Raw genomic sequence first — 20433 nt, forward strand, 5'->3', positions numbered from 1 at the left:
CCAGGATATCTATCTCTAAGCAACACCATTCCCGGTCTTCTGATCCGAGTTCCATGGTCCTGCGTCACTCAACGAGCACCCGCCCGCACAGTGGCACTTGCCACCCAGATCCGCAGGAAGGTCCTCTGCCCGGATGTCCTGCAACAACTTCTGCTGGTATGAACTCCCAAGAATCTCTATCTTCGACACCGTCACTTCATCCAGCCAAGGTTTGATCAACGACCACTACGGCGGAGAAACCCCACGGCGCATTAATGATGTAAAATTTGCCCATGCATTCCGGATATCGGTCTTGTCCGATCTTTGAAGCATCGTTCACGTATTCTTTGACTTGGTAAAAAGCAGAGAGGGAAACGCCTTTCAGATCGAGGATGGTGCAGACCGTCTCGACGGGGTGACCGATAGCTGCAGAGCATGCTGGGAGGCGTTCTGTGAGGAATCTCTCATACTCGAGGATGAGACGTTTGAGCAACCGTTCCTTTGACGTAATACCGTAGAGCGCCTGGACATTGAGCTTGCCTAGTCGCTCGATGTATAACGGCCTGCCATCCTACAGAATAAGGGATCACGACGGTCGGTGAGGCTACGCATCTGAAGGGTCCGACAGTTACCTTGTCCATTTTATGGTAGTACTGAGGATAGTATTGATCGACCTGCTCTTTCTCGGTGAACTCAAAGTCACTGCGTTGTGCGAGATCAGGTTAATCGATACAAGGCAAAGGCAAGCGACGAACCTGACGATTTCATCGACCTTCATATCCCGTCTCCATTGCTCAGCAGCCAGCAACATCGCCTTTGCTTTCGGGACATCAAATTTGCGCGCCCTCAGAAATCTGCAGGCTGGGTCAACACACGGCGCACGACCAATCGGACATGAATCGCGGGTCCGCGATACATAGAACGCATCGATAGACAATGTAAATTCTCCTGGATTGCGGAGCAGGACATACCGTAGCAGCATTGGATCATCCATTCTCTCTTGGACGAAATGGCCCTCGTCATGGAGCTGATTCTTCAAGGTCTGGAGAGCATGTTGCTGCGGGACGGTGAGGTTTCCAACCCGCCCTGGCAAAGGACGGAAGTTAGGATCGGTAATGCCGTCTGGCATAGGGCTGGCGCTGGCTTGTTCAAGTGTAGACATGGTCAAAGAGAAGTGTAGGTGCTGAGACTTAAAAACCGGGACAACTGTACTGCAGTCTGTGCTATTACTATTAGAGTGGCTGGTGCCTGTACTCCAATTACACCATTCCACAGCTCCATTGACAAACGAGGAACAAAGGCCATACAGAGAACATATATCAAGCAGCAATCGCATCATTATTTCCAGAGCCCAGAACACGAGTTGAGTCGCGTTTCTAATGCGAGGGGGCTTGGGGCTATCCATCTACTAGTAGTACAAGATGCGGCTCAGCGAATAAATTTACGGAGCAACGCAGGTTGAAATGCTACGGTGTGTGAGGGGTGAGAAGTAGTATGCAAACATAAATAGAAGACCGGAATGTTTTCTGAGGTACAACCAACCTGACAGCCAATATGATACAACATATCGATAAATTTTCAGTTTTGATGTGGGGTATGAAGACATCATACAATGTCCCATAGCTCTTCGAGAGCACAACAGAACTTCCAGAAGATGAGAATCAGGTTAAGATGAATGCCACAAGTACTCACTTTGCCACAAGCGACAGATGCGGATAGAGGGTAGTCACTGATACTGATCTTTTCGTCTACAACGTGATCGGCGAAGTCATCGCGGCCACGAGCCATAGCGCCCACGAAGACAGCAACCGAGTGCGTTTCCGGAAGAGTCGGAAGATAACGGGAGAGTCTGATAGTCGGAGCATCACCGGAAAGAGCTACATAAGGGACGGGATGAGCGGGCATTCACGGGAAGCCTGGGCTGACTCACTGAGTTTCATGGTATTGACAGGAAGATGGTCAGTCACGGGGTTCTGGAGCACAACGTCAAGCTACGCTTCAAGATCGGAGAGAAAATAGAACATGCCTTGATAACCTTGAGCAACTTCTCTGGGCCATTGACCCCGCGAATAGACAGCTTATGGAGTAGTTGAACTTCGAAAACAATCAGTGATCAGAAAAGACTGAACAGGCGCAACATCAACTTACCCATCAATCCACTGAATCGCTTAAATGTACGAGGAATTCTGACATGAGGGTTGACCTCAATGAGCACACCTTTTGTGGTGTGGATGTACACTTGCAGCAGACCCGCCTTGTTAAGAGGCGAATCCAAGAGCGTCAACAGGCACTGAAGAACAAACTTAGAATTGAGGAATCACAAAGTCGTATTTCCGACAGTGCGTACCTGATGCGTAATATCCGGACGGGCATCCGCAATATCTCTACCAGTCTTTGCGAGGATGCCCTGATGATCATCGCAATTCAGAAGAGTGTATTTGACATCGCCCTCCCTGCCGCCTTTGCCTTTTCCTCCACTTGAAACTCTGTATGCCTCCAAGCAAGCTTGCTCTAGGATGACAAACAGCCTCCTCTGAGACGATGCGACACCACCACGGGGTACATGAGCCTGAACTGGGAGCATAGATGGGTTTGCAGGTTGCGGCATGGGATTATTGGTCAAATTTCCGGCCATTTTGCGAGATTTAGCAGGTAGAGGACGAGTAGGACGTTCTGGACTGGAATTTTCTGGTTTGAGCGTGATAACTCCACGTTTTTGAGCAAGATCTTGGGCGTCTGATGATTCAGATGAAGACGATGAAAATTGCTGAGTTTGCTGTCTCGGTGAATCAATCTGCATAGTCTCCTTATCGGAGCCTTCCGAATCAGACTCTGAATCGGACCTGCGTCGTCGTTGGGGTCGTTCGTCAACGGGGGTTGATTTTGGTCGTGGCGGGGGTATAATTATAGCTTCGTCATCTTGTTGGGCTTTGAGTAGACTAGCGCGGACTGGGGTTGGTGCCGTGGTCGATCCAGAATGACGACGACGACGAACAGGCGAGTTCTGGGGAGGTGGACATATCCTGCTCTGATTGTTTGAAGAAACACGAATGTATGAGAGGAAAAAAAAGGGACTGTATGTAACTGCAGGTGAACCCCGGGTATAATCAGATACACAAGTACTTATTCAAATTAATTTTGAACACTACTCTGGATCCGCGAGTAGCCGTTCGTCGATCGCAGGCAGTGAAAATTTTCACAAAGACACTTAGATCTCACACAATCAGACACAAATATCATTATCATGGACATATAGGGTTATTGACAACGAAAGAACTTTGTTCGCACAAGAACTGGTCGAGTTTGATAGGTCTCGAGAGAAGATCACGATGAGCTGGAGGGAGTGGGAATACGTTGCGCCATCCAACCATCCTCTCAATCAACCAACCATCAACTGCCATGTCAGATAATGAGCGCAGTCTAGATAAGAAGTCACCTGTGCGGCTGGAATCGTAAGTATTGTTGTAAAATAGTAGCCCGCAAGACTCTCACGAAGTCAGATGAATGCCGCCTCTGCCTGCATGATGGAAGGTATTATGATCTTGATCGTTGTAGAGTCTCGTGGGTCACAGATACTCGTTGCTCGTTGCTCGTTCCTGTCCAACCCACGTCTGTTTACAGAGAGGGCATGTCAATTTCTGTAGCTGGACAGAAACATCTAATGAAACCTAGATGTTGATACGATAATCAGTTGGGGGAGGCATAACGAAAGTCGGCATGAATTAATCTGCATGTGTTTGATTAGGTTCCCCAAAGAATTGAATACAATAGCACCTGCGTATTACATACTGATTGTATTCCCATCGTATTTCCCCAAGCCCACCTGAGGGATAAAGTGACTACATCCACCACGCGGACTGCTTCCATCAGTCAGGCATCAAACGGAAGCAATGGAAACATCCGCTAATGCCAGAACTGAACACTCCTGTAATACCTATGCAAACATAAATTGTATTGTGTGCTTGCCTTCGGCTACTGCGTCTTTTTTTAGTTGGGTATCGATTCAGAGAGATCCAGATGCCGCTCACAAGTAACATGGGTGCCTTGCTAGGTGCTAGTCTCGTACTTTGAAGCGGGGCATATCACTGAAATGGACATCATGTATACGCGATCACATGAATTCTTATCGGCATTCTTTGGAACAGGGGCTGAAACATGCGCCTGATGAAGGAAAGTCGGTACGAGATGTGCGGATCTTGCACCAAAGCTCGCTTAACCGTTTACCTAGCAGATATCACATGGATAATGCAGAAGATAGCGCCAAACCATCGATAGCAACGTGAAAGGACATGTAAAGTGTCATTGCACATCAGAACTTGAAGTCCGAGATACCCTTGCCGACTGGATGAACGATAACGCGGGAATTCGAAGTTGAAGAAACTCACCATCCCTACAGGCCTAGTCTCCGAGGGGTTCCAAGGTCAGACGATGAGTACGAGGCACATCAAGATGGACGCGCGTATCAGGAGGAGCTTTTTTATGGTAGGAATTGAGTTAAGTAGCCTGGGCTCACCTGGTCTCACGTCGAGAGGTGCGATTAGGCCCTATTCGGTACTTCGCACTCACAGTGTGAAAATGTCGTCGTTGCGGAACTCTCGGAAGAGTTCTAGAGCACAGCGATTTCGCTGAGAATGTCTCACAGACTAAACCAAGACTAAACCCAAAACTTGATCCACAACTGTGGAGCCCTCGCGGAGCATCAATATGGAAAGACCAATTCTAATAGATCGTATTTTCGATGAAGACAACGCTTCGCGTCACAGGCGGTAACGGCTATGAATAGTCTTGAGACGAATGGGAGTGCTTTCTCCTCCACCTAACATCCAGAATGATCTAATATGTAATAAGTATTGCACTCGAAGAGGTTTCTAGACTTTGCCTCACTCTTTGAGCACTCGGAGCCTGATTTTGTTAGCTTTGGATGCACCTGAACCTAACATAAGTCGTAGCTACTTGCGCGAGGTGTTTGGATGTCAGGTTCCAGCTAAAAGTGAGATAGCAGGTTCAACGACTGCATCGAGACCATGACTCAAAGGGAAATAGGGTACGCACAGGTTCGGCTTATTGTCCCGAAGATGATTGTTACTTCTTCGATATGGATTTGGCTCTTGATGAAGAAGGAAACAGTTGGCTTCCTTCTCTCAAGGTCTGACTATGGGAAACTAGGTTTGGCTGCTGGGGAACAGTGGTCAAAGAAGGCTGCCAGTTTGTTTGTCTTCGAGGAGCAGGTCAAGTTCCCGTGGATCGAGGTGACAGAAGGTATTTCGGCATGCGTCCTGGCCCCACCAATATTGTATTACAGGATTGACAGTTGCGATATCATTGAGTGAGCGCAGGGTTGAGGGAGCCTCAGGGGAAGGACTTCCGCTGGACTTCGAAGTGGCACGAGCCAAAATCAATACACGTGATCTGTCGCGTCAACACAAGCAAATAGACTTCAAAAGCCTCTCCTGAGGTTGACGCCAGACCACACTCACGCCCGCTGCATCACCACACAAACTATGCAACCCACAGCTAATATGAGACCACTCTCTTTATCCGACAAGGACAAACTAGCTACTGCATATGGTTGCGCCCTCAGAGTGATTACTACATTGCTCGCACGGGCGGGCGTCTTCCTCGTTTCTCTGGGTGCTGACGGTCACGCCGTCTCGAGGGGCATCGCCAATCTTGCCGACTGCGTTGACAAAGCTACAGGGGGCAGTCATACAGATTGAGAACTGGGTCGAAAGTATGGCAAACAGTCAGGTCAGCACTTTCAGTCATTACATGACGATATCACTTATTGATCTGAAATACACAGAAAGATGATCAGGCGGATCAGGTGAAGAGTGAGCAAGGAGAAGAGGATGACGTGACTTCACCTTATACTCCACGGCGCATCGCCAAACAAGGTACAATCTCCGTGTCTGGGACCCTACCCCCGCCGCAGCTAGCCCCGCCGTGCCATACGGAGTGTCTACACCACTGTCGGGGCTTCCACACGCTCCGCCTCACTTCACATCGCTGTTTCGACATGAAATTCAAAACGCTCCTTTAGCGATTCGGGATGCACCCACCCTCTTCAATCACATGCGGACAGTAGCACCTATATACCAAACACCCACCCGCACACTTGGCGTCTTCACAACTCCCATGACTGCCCGCGTATCTACACCACTCGCATCCACAGAGCACAGTCATTCTATCGATACTCTTCGCTCAGTCCCTCCACTGTTTTGGCGACCGGCACCAAAGGCGCATTCTGTCAAATTGATGGTACCGGACAGTGCGAGACATAGGAAGAAGCTTGGGACGAGTACGAGGGAAAGTGTTAGTTAATTTGGCAAGCGAGTCAACGCCAACAATTGTGTAGTCTTTTGTTTATTCCAGCCGAGGTCCGCAGGCGCTCCTCTTAGCTGATATCACTAGCATGGATTCTTGTCAGCGTAACGAATATGTACATTTATCACGAAGGACTTCTTGTACATTACTGGCCTAGTATCAATGTCGCTTCTACAAGCTCAATCATTTATTTGACGAAAGGTATGGAGGACCAAGGACTTGAATGTTGCATGAAATTCATGCGAGAGCACGATGGTTGACATTACTCGCGATCCTTCACTCGCAATATCTGAGTAGATGGTAGGCGATAATGAGTAACAACAAGTATAGCGAGCGCACCTTCGCTCTCCAAAGTCACCCAGACCTGGAATAATGTAGGATTTTTCATTCAGGCCTTTATCTATCCATCCGGTGATCTGGGCGGTACGTCAAGTTAATGGCATTTCCCGGTGAATGTAGGCTCACCACGCGCAAAGAGGGGAATCTACCACAAAATCTCTTCAGGCCTTCTGGTGCTGCAATCTAGACGACGATGAAATCATTGCTTTCAGATGATACTCGCATGTAAAACAAACCAAGTTGATGAAGATAATTCGCTCTTCTGGAACGCCCTGTTCCTGCAAAACCTCAACTGCCTTCATAGCGGAGCCTCCAGTAGCTTCAAAGTCCCAGTTTAAAAGGCTGTGTGTGGCAATAGAAACAGGACATACCCAACATCGGATCAAGGAGAAGCACGTATCGGGATGCGATGTCTTCAGGAAGCTGCAGTCCCAAAGCAGTCAACAAAGTATCCCTCGAAGTACACAGTGTCTACCTTGGAATAAAAGAGCTTGGGAAGAGCGGTCTCTTCATCCTGGTTGCAAAGCTGTCATTTATGACCCAACGAAAGAGATGTGTAATCATACTCGTTGAATCAGAATCTTCCCTATGCGCACGCTACGGCATACTTCTCGAAGACCAGCTTCCATGGCCTGTCATGTTCAGCGTTACTAGTAGTACTATTCATACAATGGTGGCTTAGATACCTCGCCAGCACGCAGGATTGATACTCCACATATCTTACCCTCGAAACCAACGCCTTCATACGTAACGCCCTTCAGTAGAAACACAGGGGGTAAATTGATGCAGCTTTCTTCAACCTAGGCGTTCTAGAACAAACTAACATACCGTTGGAGTCTCCACTGTCTTTGGGACCACAGGGAGATGATTTAGACTTTCTTCAACGAGTAGACGAATGATCCGGTCAGAGTAAAATAAGAAATCTCCACGACTCGTGGTTTTATCGCGGATGATGGTATACAGGGCCTCCAATTGTGCCGTTTGAGGGAGAGTGAAACACCGATGGTGGTAGCGAAGCTGGGTGTGTTTGAGAAGTCGGCGCAGTTGACGCTGCCATTGCTAGCACTGATGGAGTCTCGAGAGCTTGATGATCGTGGTACAACCAATATATCGGTGATAACGGCATGAATGTGATGTTATATTTGGCATTCGGACGCAACTACTATAGGTGAGACAAGCAAACGATACAAACATCGACCATGGCAAATGGAATGGTGCGATGTAAACTACAAGCAGAATGATACCAACACATATACTATAAGAAGTTACCAAGGCAAACTGACGCAGAAGTGGTAGTACTAGGAAGAGTAGATTGTGCTCGAACTAGCTTCTTGTTATAACACCAGTAGCCTTTCAATCCAGGAGATCATAATTCTAGAATGACTTGAACATCTGGGCAAGCCTTTCGTCCCATGTATTCGGAAGCTGGAGAGAGATGGATGACCCAGTTTTGACATGCGTAATTAGGAGACGTTGGAAGCTGTGCGACCTTGTGCGCATGCTTCATATGCGAAACTTGAAAAGGCCATTATAGCATGGGTGATCTCCATGTGTCGTGGAAAGCGACCTTATCGTAACGCAGAGCTGGAATGATCTTGGTGCCTTAACGCCAGGAAGGCCGGAAGCATCAAGAAATCCGGAAGGCTCTTGAACTGCTGGATCACTCGAAAAGACTGTGAAGGCAATTCTGGGGTGATTGTGTATTCCCTGGTTGCTTCCAATGTGCTCGAGAATTCTTCCGTCATCACCCAGACAGTCGTGCTCTGGAGGATGTCGTGTCGAATATCATAGACACCATGGTAGGTCCTGGATAGCAGAGCGAAATGAAAGACAAGTGAACCACATACCTCTTCCAGGTTCAGATACCCTGGTTGGCGGCAGCGTACCCTTTATCGAATCAAATAGCACGCAGTGCCCAACGCCCACTGACACGAGGCCAAGGGCAAATGAAGCTGTGTCATGCGCAGTCAAAATAGTGACTCGAATATCCCAGAGATCGATTGGTGCTGCGCCGCGGCTGCATCCTTGCTGCGTGCGCCATGCCAGAGTAGTATAAAGTCCTAGAGCAGAAATAAAGGAGTGAGGTACCTTTACTTGAAAGTTGAAACAAGCCTGCAAGAAGATGGTGATGGTATCGCGCAGTCAATCGCCAGCGGCCAAGTGGCGACCCCCAGCACCGCGTTCCACGGCATACTCTGTACAGCTACCACCACTATCCTCGAGCTCATCGTCATCTTCTCCAATGGAGGCCATTAGACTTCAAAAGAAATATCCAGAAGTATCAAAAGATGAAATGTTTGATCTTGTAAATCGCTTCAAGTACGTTACGATATCTACATTCGAATTCAATCCAGCATTAATCTCTTCCGCAGTGCGATCAGCACCAACACGCCAGGTCGCGTTGACAAGAGTACTGTTCTCCAAGCGCTTCAGAACAGCGGGGAATCGTATGATCAGGCTCGAGAGACTCTTAAACATGTCTCTGTCGATGCCAGTGGCAAAGTCGAGCTCGAAGACTGGGTGGAGGTGCTGTTCACCGTCCATGATGTCATCACGCAGATAACTCAACAACTTTCCTTGACCAGCTCAACGTCAAACTGCGCACCCAAACCAAGGCTGCCGTCCTTCCTACACGGGCAGGAAAAGTCACTGTCAAAGGCTCAAACGCAAATGTCAGTCATACGATCAACGAAGACGAGCGCACCGAATTCACGAATCATATCAACTCGGTGAGTCCCTTTCATACACCTCTCTACGTCTCCTTAACTCGTTAACAGGTCATCGAAAACGACCCAGACATCGGCAACCTTTTCCCAATCCCTACTTCAACGATGCAAATCTTCGAGGAGTGCAGGGACGGTCTCATCCTCTGTAAACTTATCAACGATTCCGTCCCAGACACCATCGATACACGTGTACTGAACAAGCCGACTGCACGAAAGCAGTTGAACACATTCCAGATGACGGAGAATAACAATATCGTGATCGCATCTGCCAAGGGTATTGGATGCTCTGTGGTCAATATTGGCTCGTCTGATATCGCGGAGGGGCGGGAGCATTTGATCCTTGGGCTTATTTGGCAGATCATCCGACGGGGATTGCTCGCCCAAGTCGATATCAAAATCCACCCTGAGTTGTACCGGCTGTGCGAGGACGGCGAGACCATCGACGATCTCCTACGGCTGACACCAGACCAAATTCTCCTTCGCTGGTTCAACTACCATTTGAAAGCAGCAGGGTGGAAACGGAGGTATGTCCCTTCATACATACTTCCTCATTCCTTCTCACTCGTGATTTGCCAGAGTCAACAACTTCAGCCGTGACGTCTCAGACGGCGAGAACTACACCGTGCTCTTAAACCAGCTCAAACCCGATCAATGCTCCCTCGCACCCCTCCAAACCAAAGACGTCAGACAACGCGCAGAGCAAGTACTTCAAAACGCCGAGGCCATCGGCTGTCGCAAGTATCTCACGCCTTCATCCCTCATCTCCGGTAACCCTCGTCTCAACCTCGCCTTCGTTGCGAACCTCTTTAACACCTGGCCTGGCCTTGAGCCCCTGGACGAACAAGAAGCTAAAGATTATGGCGCCGTTGAAGACTTTGACGCAGAGGGAGAGCGTGAAGCACGTGCTTTCACGCTATGGCTCAACTCCCTCGGCGTCGAGCCAGCAGTGTTCAACCTATTCGAGAACTTACGAGATGGCCTCATCATCCTCCAAGCTTTCGACAAGATCTCGCCTGGGTCTGTAGTATGGCGTCGCGTCTCGAAGCCCAAAGGTGGGGCACAAGCTGCGCCCCCGACAATGCTTGACGAAGAGGAGCAGCAAGATATCGGTGTCACCCCCAACCAAAGCACTCTCTCCCGCTTCAAGCAAGTGGAGAACACCAACTACGCGGTAGAGCTTGGGAAACAGAACGGGATGCACCTCGTCGGCATCCAAGGCGCTGATATTGTGGATGGCTCCAAGAAGCTCGTTCTGGGTCTTGTGTGGCAGTTGATGAGGTTCGTTGTCTTTCACCACGCATAACGTCTCTGAGATTCACTCTGATTCGATTATTGCAGGTTAAACATCACAAAGACCCTAATGGCGCTCTCTAAGACCGGAAAACCCATCAGCGACACAGACATGCTCAAATGGGCCAATACAACCGCACAACAAGGCAAATCTGGCGTACGACCCATCCGATCGTTCAAAGATCCAGCCATCACCACTGGATTATTCTTCCTCGACCTTCTTGATGCGATGAGACCGGGTATCGTGGACCCCTCTCTGGTGAATAATGTCACCGAGAGCGGTGCTTATGAGGATCGGAGGCAGAATGGTAAGTTTTTGTGTGTGTGTGTAGGTTGTATCAGAAGCTGACTTTTTCGTTTGTCTATGAAGCGAAATTGGCCATTTCAATCGCGAGAAAGATGAACGCGCTGATTTTCTTGGTACCAGAGGATATAGTGGATGTTCGCCCGCGACTTGTACGTTCTCCTTGATTGGTTTATTTTATCATCGTGCTGATCGTCCTCGCAGATCTTGACGTTCGTTGGTAGTTTGATGAGCATTTCGCAGTGATCTTTGCTTCTTGTCTTTCTTTCGCTTATGATTATTGTGTGTTCTTTGCAAACAAAGTCTGGATGTTCAATATCATGTGTATACATAGCACTCAAATAGCAGTACATACCTTTGATGCTAATGCTAATGCTTCTCCATGCACCCTTGGCAGCAGCATTTCGAAACAGCCATGATTTGAAGCCTTGATGCCTCGCGCACACTGTAAACCAGTAAGTAACTGTCAGCCTCGTGCTATGACCCCAACTTCGATGTCAGCCGCCGTCCTTGAAACCTCCCAAATTGCGGAATGGATGACATTCTTTCGCCTTTCTCATGGCTCCTGGCACTAGTAATGTTCGCAGCATACCTTCCGCTCATTTTACCTCAGTCGTTCCTTCATCATCCTTCTACCGCGCAGATGTACTTGGGCCGGGCTCTGGGATCCCGCAAGACGTTTACTTCAAAGGTGGCTCCTTCTGTTTCTCTGTAGTCGCCTTTTCTGCCATTGGATATCTCTATCGCTCAAAGAGTAGAGCCGTCCCAAAGCCGAGGACTGGCCTTCGCGATCCGCTTCCTCCCACTATTCAAGTCACCCGAGACGTTCCAACTAGGCCTGCTACTGCACGACTCGCGGTGGACATCTCTGCACCCTGTCTCGTGTCTTCCACCAATGCTGCCTTGGACCCTTGTTATTTCGAAAACTATACTCCCCATCAACTTCATTCTTCGGTCCAGGTGTCCCCCATTGCAGACCTTTTCGGGGTGGATCTTTCTAATACTTCCAGCGACACAAAACGGGGAGTCAATACAGCGTCTATCGAAGATGGCCCACAGCACCTTCATGCGGTATACCAACTTTCATAGGCTTCTCAAACTGTGGCTCACTCTACTTGTTCAGTTCACATCTTCAATGGAACACAGCCAGTCGTTTCCAAGCTTTCACACTAGGATTGGAGAATTCCAGTATATTCCAGACATGGAGTCATTCTACACTTCTGATTCTGCAGACTCTGAACACCATCCCTATGTTCTCTCAATGCCGACCATTCCGAGGATCGCGCTCGAGGACTTCTCTGATGACAGTATCACGTCCGTTAAGAAAACACACGACTTCAATATTACGGCTGTCGGTGCTTCTGTCCGGCAAGGAGATTTTTTGCAACTGCCCGATGGATCTTGGCCATACGTCTCGCCTTCTCGATCATCGCCTTCTCCACAGGGAACTCGCCGTCGTGCTGTCGATGTCGTCAAGTACACTGATGCTCTCTCTGCTCCCGCTTGTCGGCTACCTGCCTTCGAGGTGGCGCACGAATATTCTCCAGAACCCAGAAATGAGATCGAAGATGAGACCGAGGGATCCAATATTCTTCTAGAATTCATTGAAGATGTCAGTCGATGCCAGCCCTCTGTACTCACTTCACACTCGGACGGGGTCCTCGTGAAATCATTCCCTATGTACCCAGGTCTGGAACCCTCTGTTACCGTTCACTTCCACGGTAAACATCGTCGCTCCCGAGCAGCCTCCTATCAGATCACTCCTGGGGCGCTGACCGAGCGTGGCGACCTCATCGAGATCCAACCATTCTCCGGGAGCCCAAAAGACGCGCGATGGGCACCCAAGAACGGTATGATGGTCATCAAAGTCTACATCCCCTCCACCGACGACATCTGGGCTACATACGTCCCAACCAGTGTCACCCTCTCTACGTTCACGTGTATATGGCTATCCAAGCTAAGCCTTCACCTTCGATTCAGCGGGAGTGTGTTGGACACACCGGAGTACTACTTCGATAGTGACGAGGTGTTTCAACACTGGGTAAACCGCCGGATCCGGCATGGTCGCAACCTTCCCATCGTTGGTCACTTGGACTACGCGGTCCCTTCGTTCCCCCTCTTACCGCAGGAAGCTTAGGTCCCATTCTTTCCCTCTGGACATCCAAGTCTCATTGCTGACGTTCTATTTCCATCGCTCACGTATTTTAAACTCTGGTCGGTGCTTATTGATTCGTTGTTTTTGTTGAATGTGCCTGTCATATCCTCCTTCGCGAGACGCAGAGCCGAAAAGGAGAAATATAATGACGCACGGACCAAGTCATCATGCAGAGTAGTACTGATCGTCCTTGCTGGCTAGTTTTGAGATATGGCGGCAGTGTGATCTATGTCACGCGCGGGCGCATCAGTCAGCCCACTGTCCTTTGTCCTTTACTTCATGATCTGTATCCCCCCTGTATCGTAGATAGAAGACCGTAGCTTGATATATTTGTACACCACAACTTTTGTCTTGACTGTAATCTCGGGTAGATGAATAAAGATGAACGGCTAATTCCGATACTACCACTTGTGACCTGACCGCCTGAGTCTGTCTCTGAAGAGACATTCCAGTTGGGTCCCTCTGGGTCCTGTAGCAATCATTCCTGTCCTATCCTGATACAACCGCGTTCTCAGTTTATTTCACATGGCCACTGATTTCTGGGCCAGTACGCACTAGTGAGGAGGATCAAAGTCACAAGCGGCACTCGAGGCTTATGTGGTGGGTATCACAGTAAACGATGGATAGTAGATCGGGCCACCTTGAAGCAGTCTCGTGCAGATGACTTACAATACGTGGACGATTCGGAGTACCTCGATTTCTTCGCAATTTTCTTTGCAAACGGTGAGCACAATACGCCTGCGGAATGCGGGATGACACCCAACCCTTCTAGTTATAACGAAATTGGGGAAGAAGCTCAACTTCAGGCAGCGCGTCATTGCAACAGCCATTGTATTTTTTCGAAGATTTTACATCAAGAATTCGTACTGCGAGACCGACCCATTTATTGTCATCGCAGCATGCTGTTACGTGGCTGGGAAGGCGGAGGAGTCGCCCGTGCACATCAAGAATATGGTGGCAGAGGCTCGACTTTTCTTCAGCCGTGTGTTTTGCTAACAAGTCTGTTTGTTCGAAATTCTAATGTCTGGTTTCATAGACCAACCATACGGCGTGAAATATTTTCCTTCCGATAATTCCAAACTCGCCGAGATGGAGTTCTACCTCGTTGCGGACCTCGAGTGTGACCTCACTGTTTTCCATCCATATCGCACGCTGCTGTCTATTTGCAAGAAGGAGAGCTCGAACGACTTGCAGACAGAAGCTGGCGAAGTGGGAGTAGGAGTAGGAGTAGAAGTGGATGACGGCCCACGGTATTGGGGGAGTGGAGATGGGCAACTCGAATTGCCAGATGATGCGTTCCAGCTGGCTTGGTGAGCGAATTTGTAGAAGGAGTACCTCATAACTGATTTCAATTGCAGGTCTATTATTAACGACACATATCGCTCAGATCTATGCTTGCTTTATCCTCCCCATCTACTCGCCATTACAGCACTTTATCTCGCCGTAATTTTGCACGGTCCAACCAGAGAGCTCCTGCAACAACAATCTCATTCAACCGATGCCCAACCAGTCCACAACTCCCCAAGAAGATCGTCGCGACAAAGTTCCAGCGCATCACTAGGTCATGGAAAGAAACACTCACAGGACTTTGTTGCATTCTTTGCTGAACTTAACATTTCAATGCCGTTAGTCGCCACCATTGCACAAGAAATCATTTCAGCTGTACACACTCTGGGAGCGGTACTCTGAAGATTCTGATCACGTTGATTCTGCAAGGAGCGCATTCCATGGACATGCGTCGGCGCAGACACAATCGGGAGTGAGCCGTAGCTGGGGTGAGTACGCCCTGTGGAGAGTTCGGACGATGCGCAGAGGCCGCATGGTGGGAGTTCTGTCACGCCGACCTTCTTGCTGCAGATCTTGACGAGGATGAGAGAGAATAGGTTGTCGGATATGGCGCACGCAGCTTCTGGGAGGTCTGTTGCGGTGAATAAGATGTTGGAACGGACTCAGGCTGCTGGGTGATTGTACCTTCATCGTTTTTCTCTACGAACGTGATTAGCGGGACAAACTTTGATTTGACTTTGATCATCAAATGGATCTATTACATAATCGAACGCGATGGAGCACGATTAATTACTTGTAACTTGTCTGCAATATTCTCCAAAACTACAGCCATGTCCATGCACATTTTCGGTCACGAGGTAGGCTCTGGCAGATTGATGTGCTTGCGCTTGATGTGACTACGTTTCACGCAGGCAACTGAGGAGAAAGCTGAAAATGCCCGTCTATCCTCTTTCGTTGGCGCCCTCGCACTCGGTGACCTCGTGAAATCAACGCTTGGACCAAAGGGCATGAACAAGATTCTGCAATCGGCATCCTCAGGAGATATCAATGTGACCAATGACGGTGCAACGATTCTCAAGTCCATCCAGCTCGACAATGCAGCAGCCAAGATCCTCGTCAACATCTCAAAAGTCCAAGACGATGAAGTCGGAGATGGAACGACGACCGTTTGTGTGTTGGCAGCAGAGCTGCTGAGGGAAGCAGAGAGATTGATTGCGATGAAGATACATCCTCAGACGATTGTGGAGGGGTACCGGGTCGCGAGCATCGCTGCGCTTGCAGCATTGGAGAACTGCAGCAGTCGATCACGCGTGGGTCTTCGCGTTTTTCGCGTCTCTTTGAAATATCTTACGGAGACTACGTGGTTTGTGCCCCCAAACAGCTCCGATCCTGCTCAGTTCCGTCAGGATCTTGTCAACATTGCTCGTACGACCCTGTCATCAAAAGTCTTATCGCAAGACAAAAATTATTTCGCAAACCTAGCTGTAGATGCTGTACTTCGATTGAAGGTATGTTTTAACCACTGTATTTGATACTCGTGTTGACTGTCTTCGAGGGATCAACGGATTTAGAACACATCCAGATTATCAAAAAGGTCGGAGGCAAACTCACAGACTCATACCTTGACGAAGGTTGGCTACGAGACGCAGTTTGCTTTACTTATCTAACGAGCATACTTAATACAGGTTTCATTCTCGACAAAACCATCGCTGTCAACTCACCCAAACGGATGGAGAACGCGAAAATCCTAATCGCAAACACCTGTACGTGTGACCATCTCGTATTGATCTAAGATTAAAGCCTAGTTCCTTAAAAGCGATGGACACTGATAAGATCAAGATCTTCGGAGCCAGAGTAAAAGTAGACTCGACAGGAAAACTTGCTGAGCTCGAGCGGGCTGAACGGGTAATTGCACGCTTGCACAGCCTCTTTAATTTTCTAATGACGCACTATAGGAAAAGATGAAAGCCAAAGTCGATGCGATCGCCGCACATGGCATCAACTGCTTCGTCAACCGACAGCTCATCTACAACTACCCCGAGTCTCTCTTGGCAGAGAAAGGTATCATGGTGATTGAGCACGCCGATTTTGAGGGTGTTGAGCGGCTATCACTCGTCACCGGTGGGGAGATTGCAAGCACGTTCGACAGACCAGATCTGGTAAAGCTTGGGAAGTGCGACTTAATTGAGGAAATCATTATTGGCGAAGACAAGGTTGGCATGGTCATTTACCCACTGATTCTGAGCTGATCAGAAGTTTTAGCTCATAAAATTCTCTGGTGTTGCTGCGGGCGAAGCCTGCACTGTTGTTCTGCGTGGTTCAACCAATCAGATGGTTGACGAGGCTGAGCGCTCATTACACGATGCGCTTTCTGTCTTATCACAGACAGTCAAAGAGACACGGATTGTCTTGGGCGGTGGATGTTCCGAGATGCTAATGAGCTGCGCCGTGGAGGAAGCCGCGCGGAAGGTCAAGGGCAAGAAGGCGATAGCTGCGGAGTCATTTAGCCGTGCGCTGAGACAAATACCGACGATCCTCGCAGACAACGCTGGCTATGACTCGAGCGATCTCGTTGCCAAGTTGAGAGCAGCACATTATGAGGGGCAGTCGGATGCCGGACTCGGTAGGCCTATATGCTTATTCAGGCTTGAATTTCGAACTTATAGGATCTTTAGATATGAACCAGGGCACCATTGGCTCGATGAGACAACTTGGTGTTACTGAGAGTTATAAACTGAAGCGGCAGGTTGTGCTCAGTGCAAGCGAAGCAGCGGAGATGATAATACGGTATGCAGTGCACCTTCCAGATCATGAGCTGTCCTTTGACGTTGTATGTGAATAGGGTGGATGACATTCTACGTGCTACGCCTCGGAGGCGTGAGGCGGTATAACCAGAGTGATTTTCATGTCAGGAAGTAAGCAAGGATGCTGGTGGTTATAAAATAAAGATCTCCCTATCTCTACAGCGCTCGGACTGAATGAGATGACGTACGACGAAGCATGTAAGGTGACCTCGTGTTGGTCTCCGGCCTCATGAGCTCATGTTGCTATCAATTTCATTTGCAGAGTTGAATTCACGCATGGCCACCGCTCCTGCATTTGAGTCGACCATGAATTCACCTAATGCATCAATGAGGCTTCATCTCACCTAACCTCGAGTGCACTAGCTGCTATGTGATAACACCAATTCCCGACACTAGCTAGATAACTAATGTTATCGCATCTCTAGCACAGAGCCATGACTCAGGTGGTAGTCCTTGATCCTGCTGGCGTCGAGGGTCCTTTTGTGAATGTCAGATAAAGGCCTGCTTGTCCTGTGCGCGCAAGCACGCTTCACATCGCGTATCGTAGCTTTTTACAAGGCTATCACTAGTATTAACCAATGCATGTTATATATCTCAAGCGCACAATGCCCTAAGAACATACAGAAGAAATTATATTCAAACACTATACTGTCAATGATAATCGTCGTCGTACATGCACGAAAATAAAATACAAGATCTATGAAATAGATATACATCGCGAGACAAGTCCATAATGAAATGATGAGTCCGTGTCGTACCAGTAAAGGAGAAAATACAACCTCTATGTAGAGAAGGAAATGAGAAGAGTAACGATACATGCGGGAGATGAGTCCATGATGAAACCGAATGAGTCCAATATCGTCTCGTGCCAGTATAAGGAGAAGGACAAATCGAAGAAGATCATGATATGTGGATAAGGAAATGAGAAGAATAAGCGTACATGCTGGAGGTGAGTCCAATGTCTGTCTCGTACAAAGGGGAAAAGAAATCAAAGATGCCTCTTGGGAGGGAAGGAAAAGAGAAGAAAAAAGAAACACGCGAGAGATAAGTCCAATGTCCGTCTCATACAGTCGAGGAAAAAACAAATCAAAAATACCTCTGTGGGGAGAATGAAGCGAAAAGCGATTCGGGTCGGTAGACGTGTGCGTAATAGTGGGCGGCGGCCTTCGAATCCAACTTCAGGTCGTAGGGGACGATGAAGGAGGCCGTTTAGTGAACCGCCGGAATTGGGTCGTAGGGGACCTAGGCTGGCGTTGTAGACCCGCGGCGTGGCGGATGGGTAGACTGGCATTAGCCTTCGACTTCGTAGGCGGTGAAGCTCCGGGTCGTGGTGGACCGTGTTGAAGGAGGATATGTGGTATGGTGCGTCGTCCGGATGGGTCGTAGGGGACCATCGGCGGCGGTGTGTGATGCGTAGGTGTGCGTGCGAGTGCGTATTAAGTGGCGGCGGCCTCAAATCTTTTGGGCGGTAAAGCTCCAGGTCGTAGGGGACAAGGATGGAGGCCGTTTTGTCGCACGTCAATTTGATTGTAGGCTGTGGAGACGGAGTACTAGTAGGAGGGAGAAATTTGAGTTGAGCTGCGGCGCGCTTCGTAACCGGAATTGGGGGCTTCAGCTTGGGCGTGAAAGGCAACATATCAGAGATAGAAAGCATCTCCATAGTTCGGCTCAAGGCGTCGTCCGGGTCAGGAAGAAAGACATCAGGATCGTCAGGCGGACTGTCGGAGAGAGAAAGCGCATTCATACATCGAATGAGCGCATCCATGGAGGTGGCGAGTTCAAGAAGACTCGGAGGAGAAGACGTAGATGCTGTCTGGTGGTTGGCGACTAGAATGAGCGGTTGAAGAGTGGATAGACGAGGAAGGTCGTCGAGTGTTAGGGCTCGCATTTTTTCGACTAGAGTGTCGAGCATAGTTTGTTTTGGTACAGAAAAATCGTCCTAGAGATCCAAGTGTTAAGTAATGTGGAAATTGAGGCTACGCTGAAATTCTTACCTCGTGGAAAGTGTTGTCGTCACCAAAAGACTCGTAGTCATTGGTATCCGAAGCATCGTCCGAGAAGACGGTAGTACTACTATTTGAGTCGATAGGTGACAGGCAATATTTGGAGTGCGGCGAAGTGAGACTGATGCAGGTATTAGAACACGTGACGAGAGCGGCTATTGTGTCTGTTGATTCAATTAAACGCAATGATGTTGAAGGAGATGGCAGGCAATAAAATTCGGCGAGCTGAGGCGTAGCGGGGGTGAAGGTGTCGTCAGAAAATGCAGGATTGTGGTCGGCGGCGTCGTCCTGCGGAGTGGGTAGATACTTGGCGTCGTTGCGGAGGAACTTCTTAGCTACTGAGTCGGATGCCAGAACAAGCATGATTGACGACGAGCAGACTGTGTATGCGATGAGGCCAGCGGAAACTTTCTCCGCTTTTGACAGGACCTCAACAGTATGATCAATGACGGTCCGTTTGAAGAAAGTTGCTGTAAGTAAGCTGGAGAGGGCGACACGGGCGGTAGCATTCATGACGGTAGAAATCATATTGGAAAATATTGAGATGGAGGATGAAGATCGTAAGAATATGCTGGTACACGTAGAAAGGGGTAAACGGCGCTAAACTGAGAGGGACATGCAAAGACACGCTGTACTTATACCCCTAGGTTATTTGAAATGGCGTACACCATAATAAAGTTTGAATAAACAGACCCGATCGCGACGCGTCAGTCACGTGCTTGTAAAATCAACCAGTATATAACCTCGCGTACACCACACCAACCTACTCCAGCAGCTGAAGTCCCCCATGGGATAACAGAATTAACGCAAGGAAGGCTTGAGGCACTCGAAAGATTTGATATCAATGTATTTCTGTATTTCACAGCACGAGCGGTCTGTCAATAGAAATGAGGAAGGTAGAGGAGTGTATTGCATGTATGTAAAATAGGCATGTGTTACGTGGGTTCGCAGCAAGGTGGGCGTGTATCGGACTTAGCTTCATATTGATGGTCAACGACGTTTGAGCTATTAACAAACCAGGCTTAAGTCTAGTCTAATAATGGACCTTACAACAAATTCTGACCAGCCCAACATCGAATGTGGCAGTCGTGGGTGGAGCAATGGGATCATGATGGAGTGTTGAAAAGATGTCCATGGTACCTACACACCTGTACACAGTACTGGCACTGGAAGGATAATCGCGGTCCGGCGGGTTTACTGTCCATTATTTGCCAAACGCTCT

General features: G+C 48.7%; 9 protein-coding genes across 9 annotated transcripts; 5 read left to right on the plus strand and 4 right to left on the minus strand.

Annotated features, from left to right (window-relative positions):
• Positions 1-15: 15 nt before the first annotated feature.
• On the minus strand, positions 16-1215 carry EDB91DRAFT_1349180 (CRAL-TRIO domain-containing protein; the record flags this gene model as incomplete). The annotated part of the gene is made up of 4 exons (XM_041326004.1): positions 735-1215; positions 612-681; positions 230-550; positions 16-180 (listed from the first exon to the last, which is right to left on the minus strand). Exons 1-4 carry the CDS (start codon positions 1139-1141, stop codon positions 16-18), a joined length of 963 nt encoding a protein of 320 aa, XP_041173719.1. The 5' UTR covers positions 1142-1215.
• Positions 1216-1584: 369 nt separating this feature from the next.
• EDB91DRAFT_1251907 (Alpha/beta knot methyltransferase) lies at positions 1585-3380 on the minus strand (the record flags this gene model as incomplete). Its single annotated transcript, XM_041323436.1, has 7 exons — positions 1585-1623; positions 1672-1856; positions 1910-1952; positions 2015-2073; positions 2128-2269; positions 2327-3002; positions 3268-3380. 7 exons carry the CDS (start codon positions 3378-3380, stop codon positions 1585-1587), a joined length of 1257 nt encoding a protein of 418 aa, XP_041173720.1.
• A 1623-nt stretch (positions 3381-5003) lies between these two features.
• Positions 5004-6019, plus strand: EDB91DRAFT_1349182 (uncharacterized protein; the record flags this gene model as incomplete). Its single annotated transcript, XM_041326005.1, has 4 exons — positions 5004-5238; positions 5446-5627; positions 5677-5727; positions 5783-6019. The coding sequence occupies 4 exons, from the start codon at positions 5004-5006 to the stop codon at positions 6017-6019; spliced, it is 705 nt and encodes a 234-aa protein (XP_041173721.1).
• A 121-nt stretch (positions 6020-6140) lies between these two features.
• On the minus strand, positions 6141-7748 carry EDB91DRAFT_1152633 (PRTase-like protein). The gene is made up of 11 exons (XM_041319489.1): positions 7643-7748; positions 7471-7608; positions 7329-7397; positions 7209-7274; positions 7118-7156; positions 7014-7065; positions 6879-6961; positions 6769-6825; positions 6643-6719; positions 6448-6592; positions 6141-6398 (listed from the first exon to the last, which is right to left on the minus strand). Exons 1-10 carry the CDS (start codon positions 7697-7699, stop codon positions 6580-6582), a joined length of 651 nt encoding a protein of 216 aa, XP_041173722.1. The 5' UTR covers positions 7700-7748; the 3' UTR covers positions 6141-6398; positions 6448-6579.
• A 1136-nt stretch (positions 7749-8884) lies between these two features.
• EDB91DRAFT_1058359 (fimbrin) lies at positions 8885-11208 on the plus strand (the record flags this gene model as incomplete). The annotated part of the gene is made up of 8 exons (XM_041314152.1): positions 8885-8961; positions 9015-9168; positions 9228-9371; positions 9420-9892; positions 9945-10646; positions 10707-10966; positions 11029-11114; positions 11167-11208. The coding sequence occupies 8 exons, from the start codon at positions 8885-8887 to the stop codon at positions 11206-11208; spliced, it is 1938 nt and encodes a 645-aa protein (XP_041173723.1).
• A 559-nt stretch (positions 11209-11767) lies between these two features.
• EDB91DRAFT_701978 (uncharacterized protein) lies at positions 11768-13231 on the plus strand. Its single transcript, XM_041328148.1, has one exon. It carries the CDS (start codon positions 11858-11860, stop codon positions 13097-13099), a length of 1242 nt encoding a protein of 413 aa, XP_041173724.1. The 5' UTR covers positions 11768-11857; the 3' UTR covers positions 13100-13231.
• Positions 13232-13503: 272 nt separating this feature from the next.
• On the plus strand, positions 13504-15082 carry EDB91DRAFT_1330294 (cyclin-like protein; the record flags this gene model as incomplete). The annotated part of the gene is made up of 7 exons (XM_041325347.1): positions 13504-13674; positions 13731-13840; positions 13890-14099; positions 14154-14427; positions 14476-14746; positions 14778-14876; positions 14930-15082. The coding sequence occupies exons 1-7, from the start codon at positions 13643-13645 to the stop codon at positions 15080-15082; spliced, it is 1149 nt and encodes a 382-aa protein (XP_041173725.1). The 5' UTR covers positions 13504-13642.
• A 152-nt stretch (positions 15083-15234) lies between these two features.
• On the plus strand, positions 15235-17295 carry EDB91DRAFT_1251913 (chaperonin Cpn60/TCP-1 family; the record flags this gene model as incomplete). The annotated part of the gene is made up of 9 exons (XM_041323437.1): positions 15235-15261; positions 15316-15912; positions 15960-16035; positions 16090-16167; positions 16221-16309; positions 16360-16617; positions 16667-17027; positions 17080-17191; positions 17247-17295. 9 exons carry the CDS (start codon positions 15235-15237, stop codon positions 17293-17295), a joined length of 1647 nt encoding a protein of 548 aa, XP_041173726.1.
• Positions 17296-18126: 831 nt separating this feature from the next.
• Positions 18127-19815, minus strand: EDB91DRAFT_1349188 (uncharacterized protein). The gene is made up of 2 exons (XM_041326006.1): positions 19203-19815; positions 18127-19147 (listed from the first exon to the last, which is right to left on the minus strand). Exons 1-2 carry the CDS (start codon positions 19737-19739, stop codon positions 18197-18199), a joined length of 1488 nt encoding a protein of 495 aa, XP_041173727.1. The 5' UTR covers positions 19740-19815; the 3' UTR covers positions 18127-18196.
• Positions 19816-20433: the final 618 nt, after the last annotated feature.

Source organism: Suillus paluster (genome assembly GCF_016628075.1).
Source record: "Suillus paluster strain FC165 chromosome Unknown EDB91scaffold_60, whole genome shotgun sequence".
Classification (NCBI taxonomy): domain Eukaryota; kingdom Fungi; phylum Basidiomycota; class Agaricomycetes; order Boletales; family Suillaceae; genus Suillus; species Suillus paluster.

Bases quoted from the DNA above. Each gene is read 5' to 3' on its own strand.
- EDB91DRAFT_1152633 (XM_041319489.1), bottom strand. From the start codon at position 7,699: ATGGCAGCGTCAACTGCGCCGACTTCTCAAACACACCCAGCTTCGCTA. The intron at 7,609-7,642 runs GTGTTTCACTCT...GCACAATTGGAG, and splicing joins CAGCTTCGCTACCACCATCG to GCCCTGTATACCATCATCCG. The intron at 7,157-7,208 runs GTATGATTACAC...CTTTGCAACCAG, and splicing joins GGAAGATTCTGATTCAACGA to GATGAAGAGACCGCTCTTCC.
- EDB91DRAFT_701978 (XM_041328148.1), top strand. From the start codon at position 11,858: ATGCTGCCTTGGACCCTTGTTATTTCGAAAACTATACTCCCCATCAAC.
- EDB91DRAFT_1349188 (XM_041326006.1), bottom strand. From the start codon at position 19,739: ATGATTTCTACCGTCATGAATGCTACCGCCCGTGTCGCCCTCTCCAGC. The intron at 19,148-19,202 runs GTAAGAATTTCA...TTGGATCTCTAG, and splicing joins ACGACAACACTTTCCACGAG to GACGATTTTTCTGTACCAAA.